At 33.8% G+C, this 19,749-nt stretch overlaps 2 protein-coding genes across 3 annotated transcripts; both read right to left on the bottom strand.

Annotated features, from left to right (window-relative positions):
• Positions 1 to 4,168: 4,168 nt before the first annotated feature.
• Positions 4,169 to 11,279, bottom strand: LOC126713072 (uncharacterized). Its single transcript, XM_050412723.1, has 5 exons — positions 10,794 to 11,279; positions 10,654 to 10,721; positions 10,362 to 10,537; positions 9,038 to 9,146; positions 4,169 to 4,632 (listed from the first exon to the last, which is right to left on the bottom strand). The coding sequence occupies exons 1-5, from the start codon at positions 11,065 to 11,067 to the stop codon at positions 4,324 to 4,326; spliced, it is 936 nt and encodes a 311-aa protein (XP_050268680.1). The 5' UTR covers positions 11,068 to 11,279; the 3' UTR covers positions 4,169 to 4,323.
• Positions 11,280 to 12,147: 868 nt separating this feature from the next.
• On the bottom strand, positions 12,148 to 18,855 carry LOC126713070 (putative UDP-glucuronate:xylan alpha-glucuronosyltransferase 3). 2 transcript variants are annotated; one of them, XM_050412720.1, is made up of 5 exons: positions 18,732 to 18,855; positions 18,466 to 18,610; positions 15,058 to 15,264; positions 14,167 to 14,798; positions 12,148 to 13,353 (listed from the first exon to the last, which is right to left on the bottom strand). In XM_050412720.1, exons 2-5 carry the CDS (start codon positions 18,519 to 18,521, stop codon positions 12,323 to 12,325), a joined length of 1,926 nt encoding a protein of 641 aa, XP_050268677.1. In that variant the 5' UTR covers positions 18,522 to 18,610; positions 18,732 to 18,855; the 3' UTR covers positions 12,148 to 12,322. The 2 variants fall into 2 exon arrangements, with proteins under 2 accessions (XP_050268677.1, XP_050268676.1); XM_050412719.1 differs by having other exon boundaries at positions 18,466 to 18,607; positions 18,732 to 18,842.
• Between the last annotated feature and the right edge of the window lie 894 nt (positions 18,856 to 19,749).

Here is a 19,749-nt window from a genome sequence, read left to right as displayed (position 1 = left end):
AAAAATTAATGGAACTACTAAAGTCTTAAAAAAAAAAAATGAATGATCCAAAACTTTAATACATACAAGAGCAATTTTTGCTATAAAACTTGGAAGTTGTTTCTGTATTTCAAGCTGATTTAAGTAGCTTTACTTAATAAAAGCACTATGGTCTTTTCTCTCCCAAAAAAAAAAAAAAATGGATAGCGAATAGACTGAGCAAACTATAAAGTGAATTGTGCAAATTACTGATGATGGCATTAAACAACGACAACAAATGAATACCGAATACCAGAAGACAGCTAGAAAGGCTCAAGAACAGCTGCATCAATGAGCAAGGAGGGGTTGCTATGGCCAAGGGCCGACTACACAAGACTTGCAATAGAAGTAGAATTAAGATGTCTTTGCTTGCACATCAAATAATTAAGTTGCTTTGCTTTCACACCAAGTAGAATTGGAAAGACTTGATTGAGAGTATATCTTTAACATGTAGCAAATTCTATAATTGCTGAAGTGGTCCCTGTGAATGATGGAGAAAAAGTGATAATTTATTTGTGCCAGTTTTGTTCACCTTCATCATAGAATTTGTTGCGAAAAAAGTTGTGCCTGTGACATTTACTGAATGGAAAAGAAGAAATTCTTTTGTATGGGATATAGCTGGTTTTGTTCTTATTGAAAGTATCGAACCTGTTTAGAGAAGCAGAACGGGTGGCACTCATCGGAGGAAATGGTTGGCCCCCGTGAAGTAGGTCTGCTTTTTCGCAATTTGCACCATAATGATTTGGGATAGCAGAGAAAGAAAATTAATTCCACAAGCATAACAAGCAGGTTTTTTTTTTTTTTTTTTGTGATAATTACAAGCGTAACAAGTAGTGAATGATGACAAGGTAACAACAATAAACTAATGAATTAAAAGACACCTAAAGCAAGAGCAACATTTTGAATCATGAGTTTCTTTTTTTCCCTAAGAGTAATGATTATCACATGACACATTCTATTGTATACTCATGTTTTGAAAATACGATTTTAGTTAAAATTATGAAATTGTGTTTAATATTTTCAAAACAAGATTTCAAATTGAGTGTATACGGAATATGCAATAACAAGTGTGTAACAAAAATTTTCCCCTTTTTTTAGGCCATCAGGAGTCGAACAATTTAAACCTTGCTTCAACAATATTACACAAATTCCGAAAGAAGATTACTAGACAATAATATAATATAAGTTTAGGATAAGAATCCAAGGAAGCTCTGGTTTGGCTTACATCTTTTTCTTTCGAGAACCCACCCAACTTTTAACATTGAAAGTCAAGCACACATTGATGGTAAGGGGGAAAGGAGTGACAAAAAAATAAAGATAAAAAGAGAGAGATGATGAGCAAAGTCCATATAAACAGCAAAAGAGAGAAATAACCCTTTCGGTCAAACAAAATTGAAGACCAATTATGAGTTCCACAACCATAAACATAGTTAATCATTCCACCAAGAACAGTTAACAAATAAGGTTACATCTCATAATCTCAGTTTGGCCGAATCGATAATCCATTTCAATATGCAGTCCAACAAATTTGTCTTGTAACTTGCAAGAATCTAGAGCTACATCCTTCAAAACAATCAAGGCATTGTAATTCTTTTTATCCACTCTTTAAAAAAAATAAATAAATAATAATTAACTAACAATTATGGCATGCCATGTCACTGTGCTTTGGAGCGGTCAAACCCTCTATATCTGTAGACATTTCAGTGAAATTGATTGTTAAGCAGTTAATAGTTTCCTGAGAAGTCATCATTCATTTCAGAATTTAAAGGGGTCCTTGCAAAACCAAAGTGGACAATAATGAATGTTGTGAGGAGCTTGGTGAAAATCAAACAGAAAGATCAAACAGTTTGGAGTGTGTGTGTGTGGATATGTTTCCTCCCAATGACACATGCACTAATTTTTGGGGCACCTTGGACTATAGTGTAAACAGTAAAGATAAAGTCTGTGGCTGACTATTAATTTTTAAATCTGGTATACACAGTGGAGGGGCTGACAACCAACTTTTTCCAAAAAATTTACAAAAGATGGTATACATAAAGCATAGTATTAGCATCATAAGCCCTATAAAGAATCAACAAGTTTGTGCCTTGTGGTCCACAGTCCCCAACCATTCAACCTCTTATGCTTCTTTGTGTTATCACTTATCAGCTTTTAACGAATCTATGCTCTTCATTAAGATGATAATTTGATTTTTAGCCCAACCAAATGGATCCTAATTAATTATCACATCTCTATGCTCCATTCGATTGTCATTACTATGACAGAAATTTAGAACAAAAAGATGAAAATTGTTTGGTTTTAGCAATAAAGAAAGCATACTTGAAAGATTAATCTTAATTTGTGGGAGAGCACATTGATGAAATTAATACAAAAGCAATTCAATTAACATTAACAGAAACTAATACAAAGGTACCAAACAAAAGTATAGTCAATGAGACATCTTATCACCAAATTGTCTTACTATTTTAAAAAAGATTTTATCATTTGGTTCAAGATTCAAATGAATAATGGAAGAATTGAGAACCAGCATTTAACAAAAAGATAAAAAGTATATGATTCCATTTAACAAAAAGATAAAAAAGTATATGATTCAAATGTTGACCCAACATAGTGGATAATGAAACAATGATGTCGGACTAGATATGTCATCCCCCTCTCATTGCTGTAACTCACACATTCTTAGAGAGAATGAAAGACAAAGATAGATTAATCACACACACGGGTTGTTTCTAGAAGTAGAACCCATAAATTTACTTTATCGTCAAGATTTAAATAGGGGAATACCTCCAAGCTGAAAGTACGGAGACAAATGGATTTTAACTTCATGCCTTTTTTTTAGCATCATCATCACATTTGAGTTACATATAATTTCATCTATAAACCTAAACTCACTAAACCTTAAAAATTAAACCAGGCAGATTGATGTCAAGTGCATGAACTCTTTAAGGTCAGGTAGGTATATTTGATCAAAGCCAAAAGATAAATTACAAGAAAAGAAATAAATATATTCACCTAGATAACAAAACTATGACAAATTCTAAACCTTTTGAGACAATTAGGAAAAGATCCATGAATTAAAAATAGAAATCCATCGTTCACATATTAACCATAACTATGTCGCCCCTCTCCTAATAGATAGTTTTCATGCATAAATTATTTTTAAAACCAAAGATAAATAAACAGCAATTGTATGACTTTTTAAATAGTTTGCTACAATTAAAGAACAATGTTTCCTTCTTTTCAAGTTTGAGTTATATACGTGTATACATATTAAAAAATGACTTGTGACCAGATTTGTTTACCATTTGTAAGAACCTTCTGAATCAGCAATATATCTTAAGTAGTATTGTACATGCCATAACAATAATGATATAGCACAACCAAGCCTGACCCAAACAATAAGATGAACTTCAATGCTACCCAAAAGTAGAGGTAAAAAATGCAGCTCTGCTGTCATATTAAGTAAAAATACAAATACTACCACATTTAACTTATCTAAGTCATGCAGCCAGACATGTCAAATATATCCAATTTGGTCAAGGAACAACATCAAGCACTATGAGCCTTGACCTATCACCTAGCATGTGGCTAGTTTCAACAGTGTAGTCATACCTTGATTCCAACTAGTAGAAAGGACATCTGATTCATCTTGTTCAAAGACTAGTTTCAAAATGGCTCCCATGGTATCACTGAAGACATTGCAGCTACTCTTGCACCATTCACTTGGGTTTGGAAAAATGAACTTTCACACTCAAAATCACTCTCGGTTAACACAGCATCCCTGCTTGACTTCAGTGCCAATCTCAGAACAAGATCATACCAAATTTCTACTTTCTTAAAACTCTATGGTATCAGAAACCCTTATCTACTATTAGCTTTTCCTTGAACTAGGCAAGGAGATGAAGAAAATGTTTCAAGCTCTAAGGAGTTTATCAAGGTCAAAACCTCTTCAAACATTGACCCAGATGGCTTCTCCAACACCTAGCCCTAATATCTCTCTTTTTCTCTTATTTTCTTTTGTGTGTGTGTGTGTGTGTCAGAACAAATAAACAGAAGTTATTAATATATTTGAAGTAAATAAACAAGTTTAGTAATACGTTATGTTTACAGTAACATAACAATTTTGCAACTCATTATTTTGGAGATAGGATTGTGCCAGAAATGGCAAATTGAGAAAGATAACTTTTTAATTGTAAAGGTGTATTCATCTACAATGCTGTGTAAGCGTGCATACTTCTGGAGTTTCTACAGAGGCACATGATTTTGGAGAAAAGTAATTAAAAAGATCAAAAAAAAAAAAAAAAATTAAATATCAGAATACAATCGAACTAAACGTAAGGAATCAAATGATGTGCTCAAACGCCACTCCCTTTGTTTCCTGCTAAGTGGTCTTCCTTTCCCTGCCTTCTCTCTATTTTTTTTCACATCCGCTAAACCCCAGGTGCAACATTTACTCTCCATGTCAAAAGAAATTAGCCTAAAAACACCATCACTTTCTGCTGATGAACCATTTGCTGTAACCTCATCGACATATTTCACATACATAGGCCGATCCTTGAACCGATCCAGCTCATGTGGAATCTGAACTACCCTTTCGACACCAGGAGATGACACCTAAGAGGAGACAGGTAACTTAAGATCCAAAAATTTAAAATAATGTTCTTTCTTGATTTACATATAGTTCACTTGGTGTAAGTATATGTTAATCTTACACCATTTATAACTTTTGACGGAATTAATATTTTGAAAATCCCACCAAATAATTACATGTTCTCTTTATTCTTAACATGCATGCCAATTTCATGTAAATTGGATATTATTTAGTAACTGACCTATAAACAGATGTTTTGAGTGCAATTTTAAAATTGTAATTTTTTTTTTTTTTTTAAACCTTGAAATTTAAACATTTTATAGATGAGATAATGATTGATTTTTTACCAAGTTGATATTTTGCAAACATGGAGGGTTGCTTTTGCTATGTTATATATGGGAAGAGATACATTTTTAAAAAACTGAAAAAGGATTGTAATTTGTAACCCTATTACTAGGGAGATATATAAAAAGAAACACCTAGAAAGAATATCTCTAATTTTATCATACCAGCAAACACCAACAAATTTGAGGAAGAGAAAAAACTTGTGAGAGCCATCCAATTGTATAGATGACACAGTGTGATACCAAGAGGAGTTAGTGCATTACTAAACCTTAAAAACAACTAGAAAATCCACGAGGTAGAGATCTAGAATACACCAAGAAAATGTTAGGAATATCAAATAATTGTTATAATTCCTTTAGTTAGGTAGTTAGCTAGTTGGTTGAGATTATGATTAGGATGAGTTCGTTAGAATTTGAGCACATGTAGCTCATTTAACACATGATTTAATTCATAAAGCACATGTTGAATTAACTATCCAATTATCTTGAGTCATGTGAGCGAATGACATTAGAGCTAGTCTCCTATAAATACATGATTGTAATTCAACATTAGATATGAATTGAAGAATAAACCAACTTCTTAGTGCACTAATGCATCTCTCTCTCTCTCTCTCTCTCTCTCTCTCTCTTTGGAGGGTGACTACCCCCTCGAATTAAGTCAATTTCCCTACAATTCCCATCAATCCCCCTACAATTCATACCCATCCCCATTAGAAACCTCTAGGTTCCTAAAAGAAAATAAATAAAAAAAAAAGAAATATACTGGAATTTTATTGATAGGGGACTTTTGAATTCCATTTTACAACTTCAAATGCTCCAAAATTTCCAAGGAAGAATATTCTCAAAAGGATTCTAACCAATAGCCTACCAGAAGAACTCAATTTTGACTAAAATACTCAAAAACAAGAAATAAAAATCAAGAAAGTTTTGAAGATTACAAAAATTAAAAATAAAAATCTTCCAATGATGTGTAAAATGTCCTACGACAAACTCCTCCGCTTGGAAAAAAAACTTGCCCTCAAGTTAACACTCAATATTTGGATTTTGGAAACTTCCATGCCAAAATATTTCGAATATTGTAATGTTTTTGTCTTCTCTCAAAAGTTGAACTAATAATGCAACTTGAAATCTATTTTCCTATATTTTCATGCAATTGACAAGATTCACCAAATAAGAATTAATAGCCAAATCGAATCTTTTAACCCCAATGAAATCAATATGTTCCAATGAAATATAATGGGATCTTGATACTTGTAATCATCTAATTTGAATTTAGTAACATCTTCAATAATTTTCTCGACAATGTTGACCTAATGGATCTTTAGCTACAACATAATTTTCATCAATTTTCTCAAAAGCATCCATCGTTCCTTTTTTATCTCTTCAACTTCTTAGAAACTACTATCTTCAACTTTCAATTCATTAATTTCTTGTAAAAATTGATCTTGTTCAACCTTTTCAATATTTTCTTCAACAACTGGCTTTAAAATGTCTAATTCCAAAACAATATCTCCTCTTGATGGTTGTACATAAAGCTCATTATCGTGTGTTTTGGCCAATAATCTAGTTTTGGGGGTCAGGTGACACAATTTTCAATACAATCCCCATTATATGTATTCATATCTATAATCATCACTTGTATAATGTAACATAACATAATATTCACAAGAAAAAATACCAACTAAAATCCTTTGCATTCTTTGCCAAGAAGGAATTTATGATTTATTTGATACAAGTCTCACTTTTGCTCTTCATGAATCTCACGATAATCAAAATAATTTTTCAAATCAAGAATCCACTCAATGAAATCCCATTTACGAATATCCCATTGGAGGATGGATTTTTTTTTTTTTTTGGGTATATAGCAATCCATCTACAAATAGGCTAACCGCGAGAGAAATCTCTAGTATGATTTTTCCCATCACTTCCACAATTCTTGTTAGTGTAAATCCTAGGATCACTTGTATAATGTAACATAACATAATATTCACAGGAAAAAATACCAACTAAAATCCTTTGCATTCTTTGCCAAGAAGGAATTTCGTGCTTACCTTAATAGTTGAAACACTTATAATCTTGCATGTCATTCCACCATTAGCCACATTACTCTCTAATTTATTTGATACAAGTCTCACTTTTGCTCTTCATGAATCTCACGATAATCAAAATAATTTTCCAAATCAAGAATCCACTTAATGAAATCCCATTTACGAATATCCATCTGAAGATGGATTTTTTTTTTTTTTTTTTTTGGTATATAGCAATCCATCTACAAATAGGCTAACTGCAAGAGAAATCTCTAGTATGATTTTTCCCATCGCTTCCACAATTCTTATTAGCGTAAATCCTAGGATCAACAAGAAAATCTTAACACTCATTGGATTGTAACAGCCTTCTGAACTTTCAGCATAGCCCGAATGGCCTACATTGCTTGATCGTCGTTGCAAAGTATTGCTATAAGCTTACTCATTTGGCCACCACATTAAGCTTATCAAGGCTATGATAACACTTGAAGTAACATGTAAGAGAAGGTTTAGTGCATGACTAGACCATTAGAACACCTGATCCACACAGTAAAAATATGGAATCCACCAAGCAAATAGAGAGCAAAAGACTAGAATCTTTATTGATAAGAGACATAAATTTCATTTTACAACTTAGTCGCCAATTAAAGTGCTCTAGAAAACTTAATTTCCAAGGAAAAATATTTTCTAAAAGATTCTAATCAATATCCTACCTTATAAGGACTCAATTTTGACTAAAATTCTCAAAAACAAGAAAATAAAACCCCATTCTAGAAATTTTTGAAAGTGAAAAAAAAAAAAAAAAAATCAAAATCAAAATCTTTTAATGATGTGTACAATGTCCCTCATCAATAGATTACATAAACACAAATGCTTCAATTCTAACACCAAACTCCCACACCCTTGCTTTGAGTGTTTCTCTTCCTCCAAATACACCACAAAGTGCTTAGGAGAATTATGTTCCAAATAATATTACTACAATGCCTTCCAAAGCGTCCCTTCCAACAAAAACAACAAAGAAACCACCCTTCTAGGTATAAGCCAAAAAATCCCACACAAATGGAATACCATTGTTTATCATTTTCAAGCAATATCACAATGAAGCAATAAATGATCCATTCCTTTATAATTTATCCATCTCATTCCTTTATTTATTTATTTTTATTTTTTTTTGTAGGTCACACCAAAAAAGAATAGAGTATCATTCCCCCACATCAAATCTAATAAATTTGGAGAAATTTTCTCAGCCAGCCCTAATATGTTCCAACAAACTTGTCTTATAAGAACTACAAACTTCATTAGAATACCACCCTCCCCACAAAAACATACTTTTACTGACCCTCCTCCAAAGATGGTCCCTTACTCCCTTTCCCCTACATAATCCTAAAATATTTTCCTCTAACAAGGTATTGTCAAAAGGCAACAGCTTTTTGACACCCAACTCCCCAAAATTGAATAGGCATGCAAATTGTCTTTTAATTAACGATATGTTATTTGAACTCATCACCAAAGCCACCCCAAAGACAGTCAAATTGCAATTTCTCAAGTCCATTAATTATACCAACAAGCAAAGGGAAAAGAGAAAGAAAATAAGTTGGTAAGCAAGACAAAGTGCTCTTTTTTGGTAAGCAATCCTAGCTCCTTTGGATAAATAAAGTTTTTTCCAGGTTGTCAATTTTCTCTCTATTTCTTAAGTTACATTATCCTATACTCCTGTTGATTTGAAAGGACAACCAAATGACAACTCAAACATTTTATAGGTGGGTTTACATCTTACAACCAAAAATAGCCACTAGTTCTTCTACATCCACCACATTACCAATAGTTATTATTATAGATTCACCTATATTAACTTTCAATCTTGAAAAGAGTTTGAAACAAACAACACATCTCAAATTATATAATTGATCATTTGATCTATCAAAGACAGGCCTACATGTCAAGCACACAGCTAGGTACATCTACACCCATAAATTAAATTTAAGGTTTCTACGTTGTAGAGTTGAGTCTCCCCCACCCAAATTAACACTAAAAAATGAAAACAATTGGGAAACAGATACCTCCAAAGATATATTGTCAGGAATAGATTTATTGAGCTGTGCTTCATCTAAACGTGCTCTATAGGCTACAGAAAAGGCTTCAATATCTTCCATACTGGGGGAACCAGACCTGCAAATCACATTGAGTTAAAGCTGCAGAAGCTTTTATTATTAAGCAAAAGGCATGCATGATTTATAGAAAGTTACATTTAGCAAGAAAATCTGATCATATTAAAAAAAAAATTCTCATCAATTACATATAAGAACAATTTAAATGGAAAAATAAAATGAATTTGGCCTGATACACTCATACACCTTTGACACAAAGTCAAAAGGCTTAAGTTTGATTACAGTCTTCTTTTTATTGATACGTTACACATGCACATAGTGAGTTCTAAACTCACAACCTCACCCTCCACCCTTGTGAGAAGAAGTATCATTTTAGTCAAAGCCCACCAGTTGAGTTTGTTTAGAGCCTTAAAACATACTTTGATAATTTTTTTTATAAATTTTATGCACCTTTCTCCTTTCTCGGACCAATTGTCTGCATGAAACTACTCCCTTCTGTCAAATCCCTCAAAGGTAGGAAAAATTGCGTCAATCTCCTAATTGAAAGATGAGACAGAATTTAACTTCACAAATAATTCTTTTTCTGTACAGCCCAACCATTTGGGGCTATGGGTATTTTTTGAATCTCATCTTTATCAACCAATCCAAACCCACAACTTACTTTAAATTTGCACATTGGCATGCTGAAAACTATGAAGAATAAAAATATATAGCAGAGAAGTCTCATAAAGTTATAAAAATAATAGGAGTAATGTGCGGGAAAGAATTGGCATGTGCATGAAAGAAGTAGAACTTCTACAACATACTTGCCCATTCATGAAAAATCAACAAAAGAAAAAAAGTTTTCAGGGATCTATTGAACTCAAGATATCACCATTTTTTGCAAGAAAAACTTCATCACATCAACTTAAATTTAATTAAGCCAGATTTGTCCAAAGCAATATTCCCAATCATGGGTCTTGCGGATTGGATCATGAATACAATATACAAAAAAGAAACTTGACATCATGGCATCTGATAAAAGCAGACTTAGTTTTCTAGAGTGATGTTTAGAGTAAGAAAACAATCATTGTTATTAGACACAAAGCTCCGTGTCTCAACAGACATATAATTGATGGGATACAAGCATGACATCACAACATTTATCGGATTGACACCACTAATGATTCAAAGCACTCAACAACCAACATCCACTCTTTTAATTAAAGATGACAAAATATTCAAGTAGAATGAGAATTTATAATTGATAAGATGGATAGATAGATAGATAGATTACTTATTAGAGAGCTTGTCAATGCGGAGTTGAATGGTGGAATTTAAAGTAGTTTTGAAGGCATAGATTTGGAGATCACCATCAAATGATAGAGACACCTCTTCGGCTATCCTTAACGCTTCTTTATCCCACCATGTCCCAGCCAGAGAAATTCCACCCCCTCCAACTCCATCCCCAACCTTATTCACAAAATAATAATAATTCTCAGTGAGTACTTAATTAACAACAACTTCACTAGATTAAAATAAAAATAAAAAATTGAGAAGTGAGAGAGAGAGAGAGAGAGAGAGCTTACATAGAGTTGAGCATCGGCATCATAATCGTCCTCGTCTTGAAAATAATCGTCATCCAAGGATTCATCCTCTACAAACAAACAAGGAAGAATTAGTTAAGTAAAGTAAATAATTGAGAATGAAAGAAAGTAAGTCAACATACCATGTTGAAAGTCGTCGTCGTCATCCAATAAAACTTGTTGAATAATGGTTGGTTGGAGAACAGGGTCGGATTCTGAAGAGGTTGTGTTACGGTTGTTACGGGCATAAATTATATTATTATTAGTAGTAGTAGTAGTAGTAGTAGTATGGGACTTGAAGAAGAAGTTTCTATAACAAAATGGGAATGAGAAGTTGAAATTGGACCTCTGCTTCTGCTTGTGGAAGCTAATAAAAGAAATAGTAGACGCAGGAGAGCATCTTGTTATTGATTCCATTTCTGTCTGTCTGTCTTTCAAATTTCAAACAAACAATTCTGATTTCTGAATTCTCTCTATTATCACTTCACTCACTCTCACTCTCACTCTCACTGCCTGTGCTGCTAGTGCTAATGCACTAATGTCACCCGCCCGCTGATGATGATTTTCTCTGTTTCCTAATGTTGTGAGCCAATCCCAACCGACGTCGTTTCAATCTGTGTGAATCCCTATTCCTAATTCCTATCCTCATTCCTGGGTTTTTTTGGAATTGAAATAATAATATTATTATTGTTTTATTTTTATTTATTAAAAATACTCCTATAAGAAAATTATATTTTGGAGATTAATCTCTCTTAAAACATCATGTTTTGAAGCATTTATAAACTTTTAAAATTTTGCACTGGAATTGTGTTTCCAAAGTGTTTACAATACACAGTTTTAAAATTTTAATGCCTAATAATAAAATATATATATTCAAAGAAAAGCTATTCTCCAAAATAATTTCATCACAAAGCTATTTTTAACAACTACTAATAAAACATTATTATTTTCTCCCAAAAAAAAAAATTCCTATAACCCTCTCAATTCTCATTAACCCGTTTCGTAAAAAAGAAAATCTCATTAACCCAAAAATCATGTGACCCAATAGGGAACAAATTTTATAAAAATATAAAATTAAAAAAAAAAAATTGGACATCTTTTTTAATAATTTATTATTGGCCGTAATAATATCCCTTCAAAAGGTAACGGTTGCTGGAACTGAATTCTCTCAGCCGCTTCTCATCTCATAACTTGACAACTTGCTTCTTTAACAAATATGCTCAATTGAGTAATTTCGTGTTAGAATTTACTATTCCATACCATAGGATAGGATAATAGATGATCACATGCTTAGTTTTTTTATTTTTTTATATAGAAAAAACACAGGCTTAGTTAACTTGTCACCTAACCTATTTAAAATTATTAAAAACAAAAATAACAAACAATCAAACTTGTCACCTATCCATTCCATCGTCAAGATGAGTAGAGTATGGACTGAAATCATGATACCAAGGAATTGAGCTTCAAAATGCATTCAATTCAAGGTACACAGATCTATGCCACCAGATGGAAAACATGTATATTAAAATAAATAAATAAATAAAATAGTTTAATATAAAGTCTACTATAAAAGAATTTGTATAAAATGAAATACATGATGATAATCAGTAAACCTGATATTTCTTAAACTAAAAGAAAAAGATGTTGAAGTATGAGGAAAAACAAGTATAAGTCACAAAGAGGATAGAGATTTGGTAGTAATTGCAGGTGGGGCTGGAGCAACAGTAGCATTATCTGTCCAATTCGCTTCACCCCAGTGCCATAACATGCTCTCCCAGAAGCAGAAATCCTCAAAACATGTCTTTAAACGCTTGTCTTTTATCTTAATTTTCCAATGATCATCGGTGTAATTTCCTTTCTCCGCTTGCCTCCGATCCCATTCCAATGCCGCCTTTTGCTTAGACCTGAGCAAACAAAACTTCTGCAAATTATTTGGCATGGCATCATGCACCTGCCACCACCTTTTATGTGCAACGTCACTGGCGAACTCCTGCAAAATGTCCACATTCCAGTTGCAGTCATAGTCCCGGAAGCAAAGCCATGGCTTGTTACCCAGGTAATGGATGACATAAAGGATTGGAGGATCAGCCCCAAAGAGACGAGTTTTCATCTCCTTCTTCTCCACCTCATCGCCTTCCCAGAAGTGCTTCAAGAAGTTCATATGTTTGGGAATCCGGTGCCACCATGTGAAGACTTCATTCAGATACCCCTGGTCCCCACCGTTATAGGACACAAACTCGTTGATGTGATCCATTAGCAGCTGGAATGTACAATTTGATGGTTCAACCACCATAACTCCTGAGTTGAACAGAGTAGCATTATTTCCTATGGCAGTTATTTCTGGCATCTCAAACAGGAAATCGATATTCCTTAGAATGAGCAGGTCAGCATCGATGAATATGATCTTGTCATAATCTGTCAACTGCCAAAGACGGAATTTGCTGTAGTTCCATTCATTATATGCATCCTTTTCAGCTTTTGGGTTCCTGATCCTTTGAATTGTATGGATCTTCCACCCAGCAGCCTCCAATCCTCCTCTGTGATATTCACTAATTGTTTCATCAACAAGTATCACAAGATCTCGTGTTGAACCAGCCATGCGGATACTCTGAGCTGCCGTGATAGCCCCACAAACATATACATGCGCAGAGTGCAGGATTGTGGCATATGCTTCTCGATGTGCTCTTTCTGAGTAAAAGTTTTCTGTTTATAAAGAATAGGTTAGTTTCACACTCAAGTATTTTGCAATTACAAGAACCCTTTTTTTTTGGGTGGGGGGGGGAGGGGTTCAAGAACATGGCACAGGAACAAAGGAGTAGGTGTCAATCAGGGCTACAAGCCTGTTGGAAATGACAAGACCAATTTAATTCTAAAAGCAAAACTTCCTGATTTTTCAATCTTTTCTCTCTTGTTTTCCCTCCTTTTCTGGCTCAGCTTGATTTTTCTATAATTGTGACATAATGAAGATGCACTGGACCTAACTCCATGGAGGAGGTTTCAATGATAAGAATCTAAACAGCATCACTTTCTTTGACGACCGGTACTAAGTCCAGTTAGATATTTAGGTTTACCTCATCAAAATAATATTAAAGTACTAGTCTCTTTGTGAATAATATCATTAGAACCCAAACTCCTAAGACTTGCTTTTGAGGTCATTTCAATTTTTTTCCCAAGTTGCAACTGTCCCAAGAATATATGTACATACAGTTGACCTGTGTACTTGATCAAAACATTTTGAGTAAACTCGGCAAAACCTAATCACAAATCTGAAAACTCCCCTTCAACTCTCCTACCCACACCAACACCCCACCCCCCCCCTCCCCCCCCCCCCCCCTTTCTTCTCTCTTCCTCCCCTCCAATTTCAAAAATTCTAAATACACTATAAGAAAGATGGAAATAGAAGATGCTGGACCATCAGCTCTTTGTTGCAACAAAAACTGACTTAGAAAAAGTCAAAGAGGGAAAGGGAAAACACACTCACACATCAACCAACAACACACTAGGTTTCAAACTGACCTTTAGCCTTGAGAGGAACTGCAAGTTCACATGACCCAACTGGAAGCTGCAGCTTATTTCTCAATGTATTCAGGTTGGGTTGAAAGAGCCACACATTCCCTTCATGTGTGAGAAGTTCCTTGCAATTGAAGAGATTTGGGATTGGGAAGCAGTCAGACACAATAAGCATACGCACTGGATGATTCCCTTTGGAAGAGGCAGCAATCCTTGCCGCTTCAAGCTGCAAGTGAAAACGAGCCACATCTCTGGACCAGCTCCCTGACTTGTTGCAGGGAAGTTTGACTGCAACAAGATCAATCCGTGGTTTTCCAGGAACTTTAATCCTGGGTAGAGAAGGACAAATAGGAACCTCAAATTCTTCTTCTTCATCTATCCATTCGGGGTATAAGGATTCCCATGTTATGTTGCTTGACACATAGTCCAGGTGCAGATTAACATGCTCGGCATCCGGTATCAGCTGCTTCCAGTGATCAATCTCACTTTCATTAAAGTTTAACAAGCCAATTCCCTGATACTCATTCCTATCAATTAGCTTCTCAATAATTTTTTCAATTTGATCCCAGTCAATTTCTAAAACTGATACATATTGTGTAGCAGCACTGTCTCTTATCCAGCTGTCTACAAAAGTTTCCCTGCAGGCAGCAAACTTCTTCAAGATGATGTGAAGAGAAATATTACAATAAAATGCTCTTTGTTTAATAGTGAATGACAATTTAGGTGACAATTGCAGTTCCAGAAAAGGAGGGATGAGCAACTAATAGTCTGTCATAAAATAATTTTTTTTTTTAAATGAAATTGTAGTTCTAGAAAACCTCAATTTCCAGAAAGAAACCGCCAAAGAGTAAACTAAACATGGTAGTCGGAAGTGAAAACTAGGTGAGTAATGCATACCGAGACACAGAATTGGATAAATGATCTGTATTATGAATTGCTGGAGAGTGGAAGAACGTCAAAAAGGCTCCCAAGACAATAACCACCAACACAAGTTTCAATGTAGGTTTGCAATTTAAATTCCTATCTTGGACGGAAATACGGAGGGCCCTTGCAACATCTTTAAAAGCTTTACTTCTTTGAGGCTTTCTTTTGTTAGATTCTTCACTGTAACAAGAAGGTCCAAACCACATTAATGCATGTACAAAAAGCAAGTGAAGAGAGCCCAACAAGCAACAATAGGAATAGCAATAATTCAAATGGCCACAGCAAAGTTTATGATATTGATTATTGAGGTTTGAAGATATTTCTGATTGCAACACAATCAACTAGCTGAATTCCATAATCAGTGCACTGAAAAATCATGTAGATAGATATATGAGATCACAAATGTAAACTTTCTGAATCACCAACCCATTCAGTAGATAAACCTAATCTCCTTTCATGGTCTTGCAAGAAACAACCCACCATAGTCAAGTCAAGTTCATAGGCCAAATACAGTGCACTTGAATGTATAGTTGCAGAATATATGGCTTCGCTCCCTACTTAGTGAACTTCACATCCCACTATTGTTACTTTCTCACTTATACTGTGATAATGTCAGTGCCACACGCGTCGCTGCCAATCTTTTTTTCACGCTTAAACAAAACATATTTAAACTTGATTACCTTTTTGTTCATAAGCATCTCAAACTCTGGTGTTCTCAAATTACAAATTGTTCGCACAGATAACCAAAATGATGATATCTTCACAAACAGGTTGGCTACTTCTCGATTTCTCTATCTTTGAGACAAACTGACAATGCAGTCCCGGCTCCCCATTTTTAAGGGGGATGTTAAGTGACAAATCAAGGCCTCAATTCCAGCTCTATTCAAATTCAAATTCTCCTCATTTACTTCCTTAATTCCAGCCATTCATAGTTGTATGTAACTGTTATAGGAGTTTATTTTCTTCCCTTTAAAGTTGTCTACACCTTCTATTTATACTGTACATCTTGTAAATGCTAAAGTAAGCCATTATCAAGTACAATTCTCTTTCTTTCACATCAAATACTAGAAATGTGAAGAGAAAAAAACCAGAAGCTAGCATAAATGACTCCAGCAACCTATTTTGAAGAGTTTCTCTAGAGTAAATTAAACTTAACATGATAGTCTGTTTTTAAGGATTTTGGTAGATTAATTATTATCTAATTTCTAATTCTTTCTCTCTTTTTTATTTTTTTAGGTGATAGGTTCCTACCCTTAGGTAAAACAGAAGCTAATTCGAGGAATTGAAGTAGTTTGCTATGAAGCAACTTAATTGCAGAGAAAGGTGGCTGCCTCTAGCCCTTAGCTGATGCTTTAAATAATCCTAGTAACTTGTGAGCTGTCTCAGTCATTTATCATTGAAATCTCCAATGCTCCCTTAGGAAGTGACATTTGGTATAAAAGGATGTAATATGTAACACTTTGGTAGTAATGGAATCTGTTGAAATTGAGTCTAGGAATTCCCTCCCTCCCTCCTCCTACCTAATTTTCTCTCTACCCTCTTTTGTTCTTGCCAATATTCTCAGCAATTGTTTCCTTCCCCCTTCCAGTAATTCTCAGCAGCCGTCACATCTTCTTTACTATACTGATTTCCAACAAACTCAAATTATTTCTGACACAGGACAAGACCAAAACGGATGCAACAACAAATTTGAGGAACAAAAAACTAAATGATACATAACTTTAGGAGTAAGCATCAAACAATTGGAAAAAAATTCCAAGAGAATTTTAATTAATCAAGCAAACTTGTCTCCATAGGAGTACATAATATGCTTATATAGAGTACTAGGACTAAACCCTAATTCTAGTTAACTTAGGAAGGCCAATTATTAAATTATAAATGTAACCTTAACTATAGGAAATTAAATAAACTAATAACTGGATTAACTAATTAGACCTGAAACAAAATACAAATGACCAATAAAAATACAATCAAATTCTAAAATTAAATTAAATTTAAAAGGCATATGCGATTCCTGCATCAATTTCACATCTTTATATCCCACGTAAGCTTCTATTCCCCTTCCCTAAATCTACCTCACTTCTCAACACATTCCTTGCAAGACAGCCCTTTATTCACTTAGATTTCAAGGCTGTCCAGCATCAGTGTGCTCAATACTGCAGTCCACACAATAAAGAGACTTTTGTAGGAACCCCTACACTCCATTTTTTTTCTTTTTTTGATAACTAATTTTATTGAAAAAAGTGCAAGGTGCAGCCCTTGTACATGGAATGTAATCACTTACACAAGAGAGACCCCTGTACTCCAATTATTTCTCCAAGAAAACTTCTACTATCTAATTGCATAACACAAGTAACTTTCATCTCAGAATATTGACTCCTGCTCAATCTCCAACATATAGAATCCTCTCCAAGCCCACATTGCTGAACTCCATTGAGAAGGCTGCCACACCAGAACTTGAATTTTATTCTCAACAGTCTGCAAACCATACCAAGCTTCCATAACTAACTCTAGTTGCTAGACTTTTTCCACTAATTTCCTGGGTGTAGCTTATTTCTTATTATATTGAGCTCCATGTAGTACAAAAGTCCACAAACAATCACTACAGTTTCACATGACAAACCTCAACCATATTCTCAACTCCAAAGGCAAACAATGCATAATTGTAATCCTACAACAAGTTCATCATATAAACAAAAATGATTGAGGAAACACATAGGCCAAGAAAAAGCTACACAGATGTAATGGTAATTTATCAAAAGTTGGAACAAACAACCAAAGCACAATAAGGCAAACACCCAGTAAGCATCTTAGTATATAATCTACAGTTCCATGTAGAAGTGTACTTTCAACTTGATTGAAGCAAATGCTGCAAAAGGAAGCCCTCGGAGCTAGAGTAGAATTTGTAGTTAAAACAATCGTTTACTGGGTGGGTCAGCCTCAGCCCCCAACCAAACTAAAGCCCCTTAATCACAACAATTGGGGAAGCTGGGAAGCTAAATCAGAACACAGAAATGCATCTTTGGGAAAAAAAAATAACACAGTGGAACTCAAAAACAATGACAAACGAAGTGGATACACCATATCTACCTAACCACAGAATTATGACCAAAACGTTAAAAACAAGAAAAGTACCACAAAAAACAAAGACCCAGTACTACTTATCAAAAACAAACAAACAAACAAACAAAGACCCAGTACTAAAATCTTGTAGTGTATACAATGAGAACTAGAGTAGCAAGTAGAGCAGCAAAATCAGTGAGTTTAAGGAAATCCTAGTAGTATTTAATAACTGTGGCAGCAAAACAAAGTACTGGTACACTAAGAAAAGAAAAAAAAAAAAAAAAAAAAGAAAAAAAATGGAAGGAAAGGAAAGCTGACCTTGTTGAAGTAGAGAGTCGGTGCCTGGGCTCAATGGGGCTTTGGGGTCCTCTCATCTTTGATTCAGTTCAAACATGGGGGAGGCACTATCTGATCTAGCTACTACACTAAACCAATATCAAAATTTTTTAATCTCAATTTGCTGCTGCAGGGAACAAACAAACAAGTTTAGTTTTCTGAGTATACATATATATATATATATATATATATAGCGTGGAAAGAATTTTAAAAAGCATAATAAAGTAAGGATGGTATGAGACACAGACCTGTGATCCACGGCGGAGGAAGGAAGAGAGAGAGTTCAGGCGGGGCTGTTTTAGTATTTTGGTTGTTTCTTTTATATGGTCAACATGACAGAGAGAAAGCATCGCTAGTTTTGGTTACTATATATATCTATGAATCTATAATATTATATTATACTATAGTAAGTAATCTCTCATTTTCCCTGCCTTTTGAATGGTCAACGTAACGCACGCAACTTATTTTCATTGGGAAAAAATTTGAAACTCAACGATTGATATCTTTTAGTATAAGAAGGTGATAGGTTCACACCACTTTTATAATAAATTATAGATGGTAATTTATTACTTAATTTAATTTGAATTTATTACTAAAATTATTTTTTTATTTATCAATAATAATTATTAATAATTTATCATTTAAAAATTGAAATATCTTCCCTCCTTCGTAGTAACTATCAGTGGCGGAGCTAGGATTTGACTTTAGAGGGGGCAAAATTTATAACTAATATACATGTGTCTCTATAAACAAATACATATTGTGTATGTAGCATACAACATATGCATCATATATACACAATATTAACCAAACTTGACAATTAAATGCCAATAATATGAATAGTAAGTGATCATTCAATATTAAAAGATCCCCTAAAATCATTGCATATCATTATATTGTGTATAGTTTATTAGTGTTTTTTTTTTTAAAAAAAAAAATATATATATATATATATATATATATAGCGAATAAAATAATCCCCTAATATATTTTATGGAATTTGTCATGTAATTGTTTCCAAATTTTATATCTTAATACTTTTGAAAGGAAACTTTTTTTTTGGGTGCTATTTTCGTCTCTTCAATTAAGATTTTTCTTCTTTATTTAAGTTTATTTTTATAAATTTTGAACTTTAAAAAATATTGATAAAGTAAAAAAAGATATGAAGATATATGATATATCAATTGAGTTTGACTTTTCAAAAAGATAGGGAGATATATATACCCACAAAGAAAAAAAAGGATGTATGTGGTTGTTTACTGTGGC

Source organism: Quercus robur, chromosome 2, assembly GCF_932294415.1.
Source record: "Quercus robur chromosome 2, dhQueRobu3.1, whole genome shotgun sequence".
Taxonomy (NCBI): Eukaryota; Viridiplantae; Streptophyta; class Magnoliopsida; order Fagales; family Fagaceae; genus Quercus; species Quercus robur.
The sequence above is the reverse complement of the archived record's forward strand: the minus strand, read 5'-3'. Positions and strand labels throughout refer to the sequence as shown.

Coding starts and splice junctions, on each gene's coding strand:
- LOC126713072 (XM_050412723.1), bottom strand. CDS start 11,067: ATGGAATCAATAACAAGATGCTCTCCTGCGTCTACTATTTCTTTTATT. Junction 10,722..10,793: donor CGACGACGACTTTCAACATG/GTATGTTGACTT, acceptor GTTTGTTTGTAG/AGGATGAATCCTTGGATGAC. Junction 10,538..10,653: donor ATGCCGATGCTCAACTCTAT/GTAAGCTCTCTC, acceptor TTTGTGAATAAG/GTTGGGGATGGAGTTGGAGG.
- LOC126713070 (XM_050412720.1), bottom strand. CDS start 18,521: ATGAGAGGACCCCAAAGCCCCATTGAGCCCAGGCACCGACTCTCTACT. Junction 15,265..18,465: donor CGACTCTCTACTTCAACAAG/GTCAGCTTTCCT, acceptor TTCTTGTTACAG/TGAAGAATCTAACAAAAGAA. Junction 14,799..15,057: donor TTATCCAATTCTGTGTCTCG/GTATGCATTACT, acceptor TGCTGCCTGCAG/GGAAACTTTTGTAGACAGCT.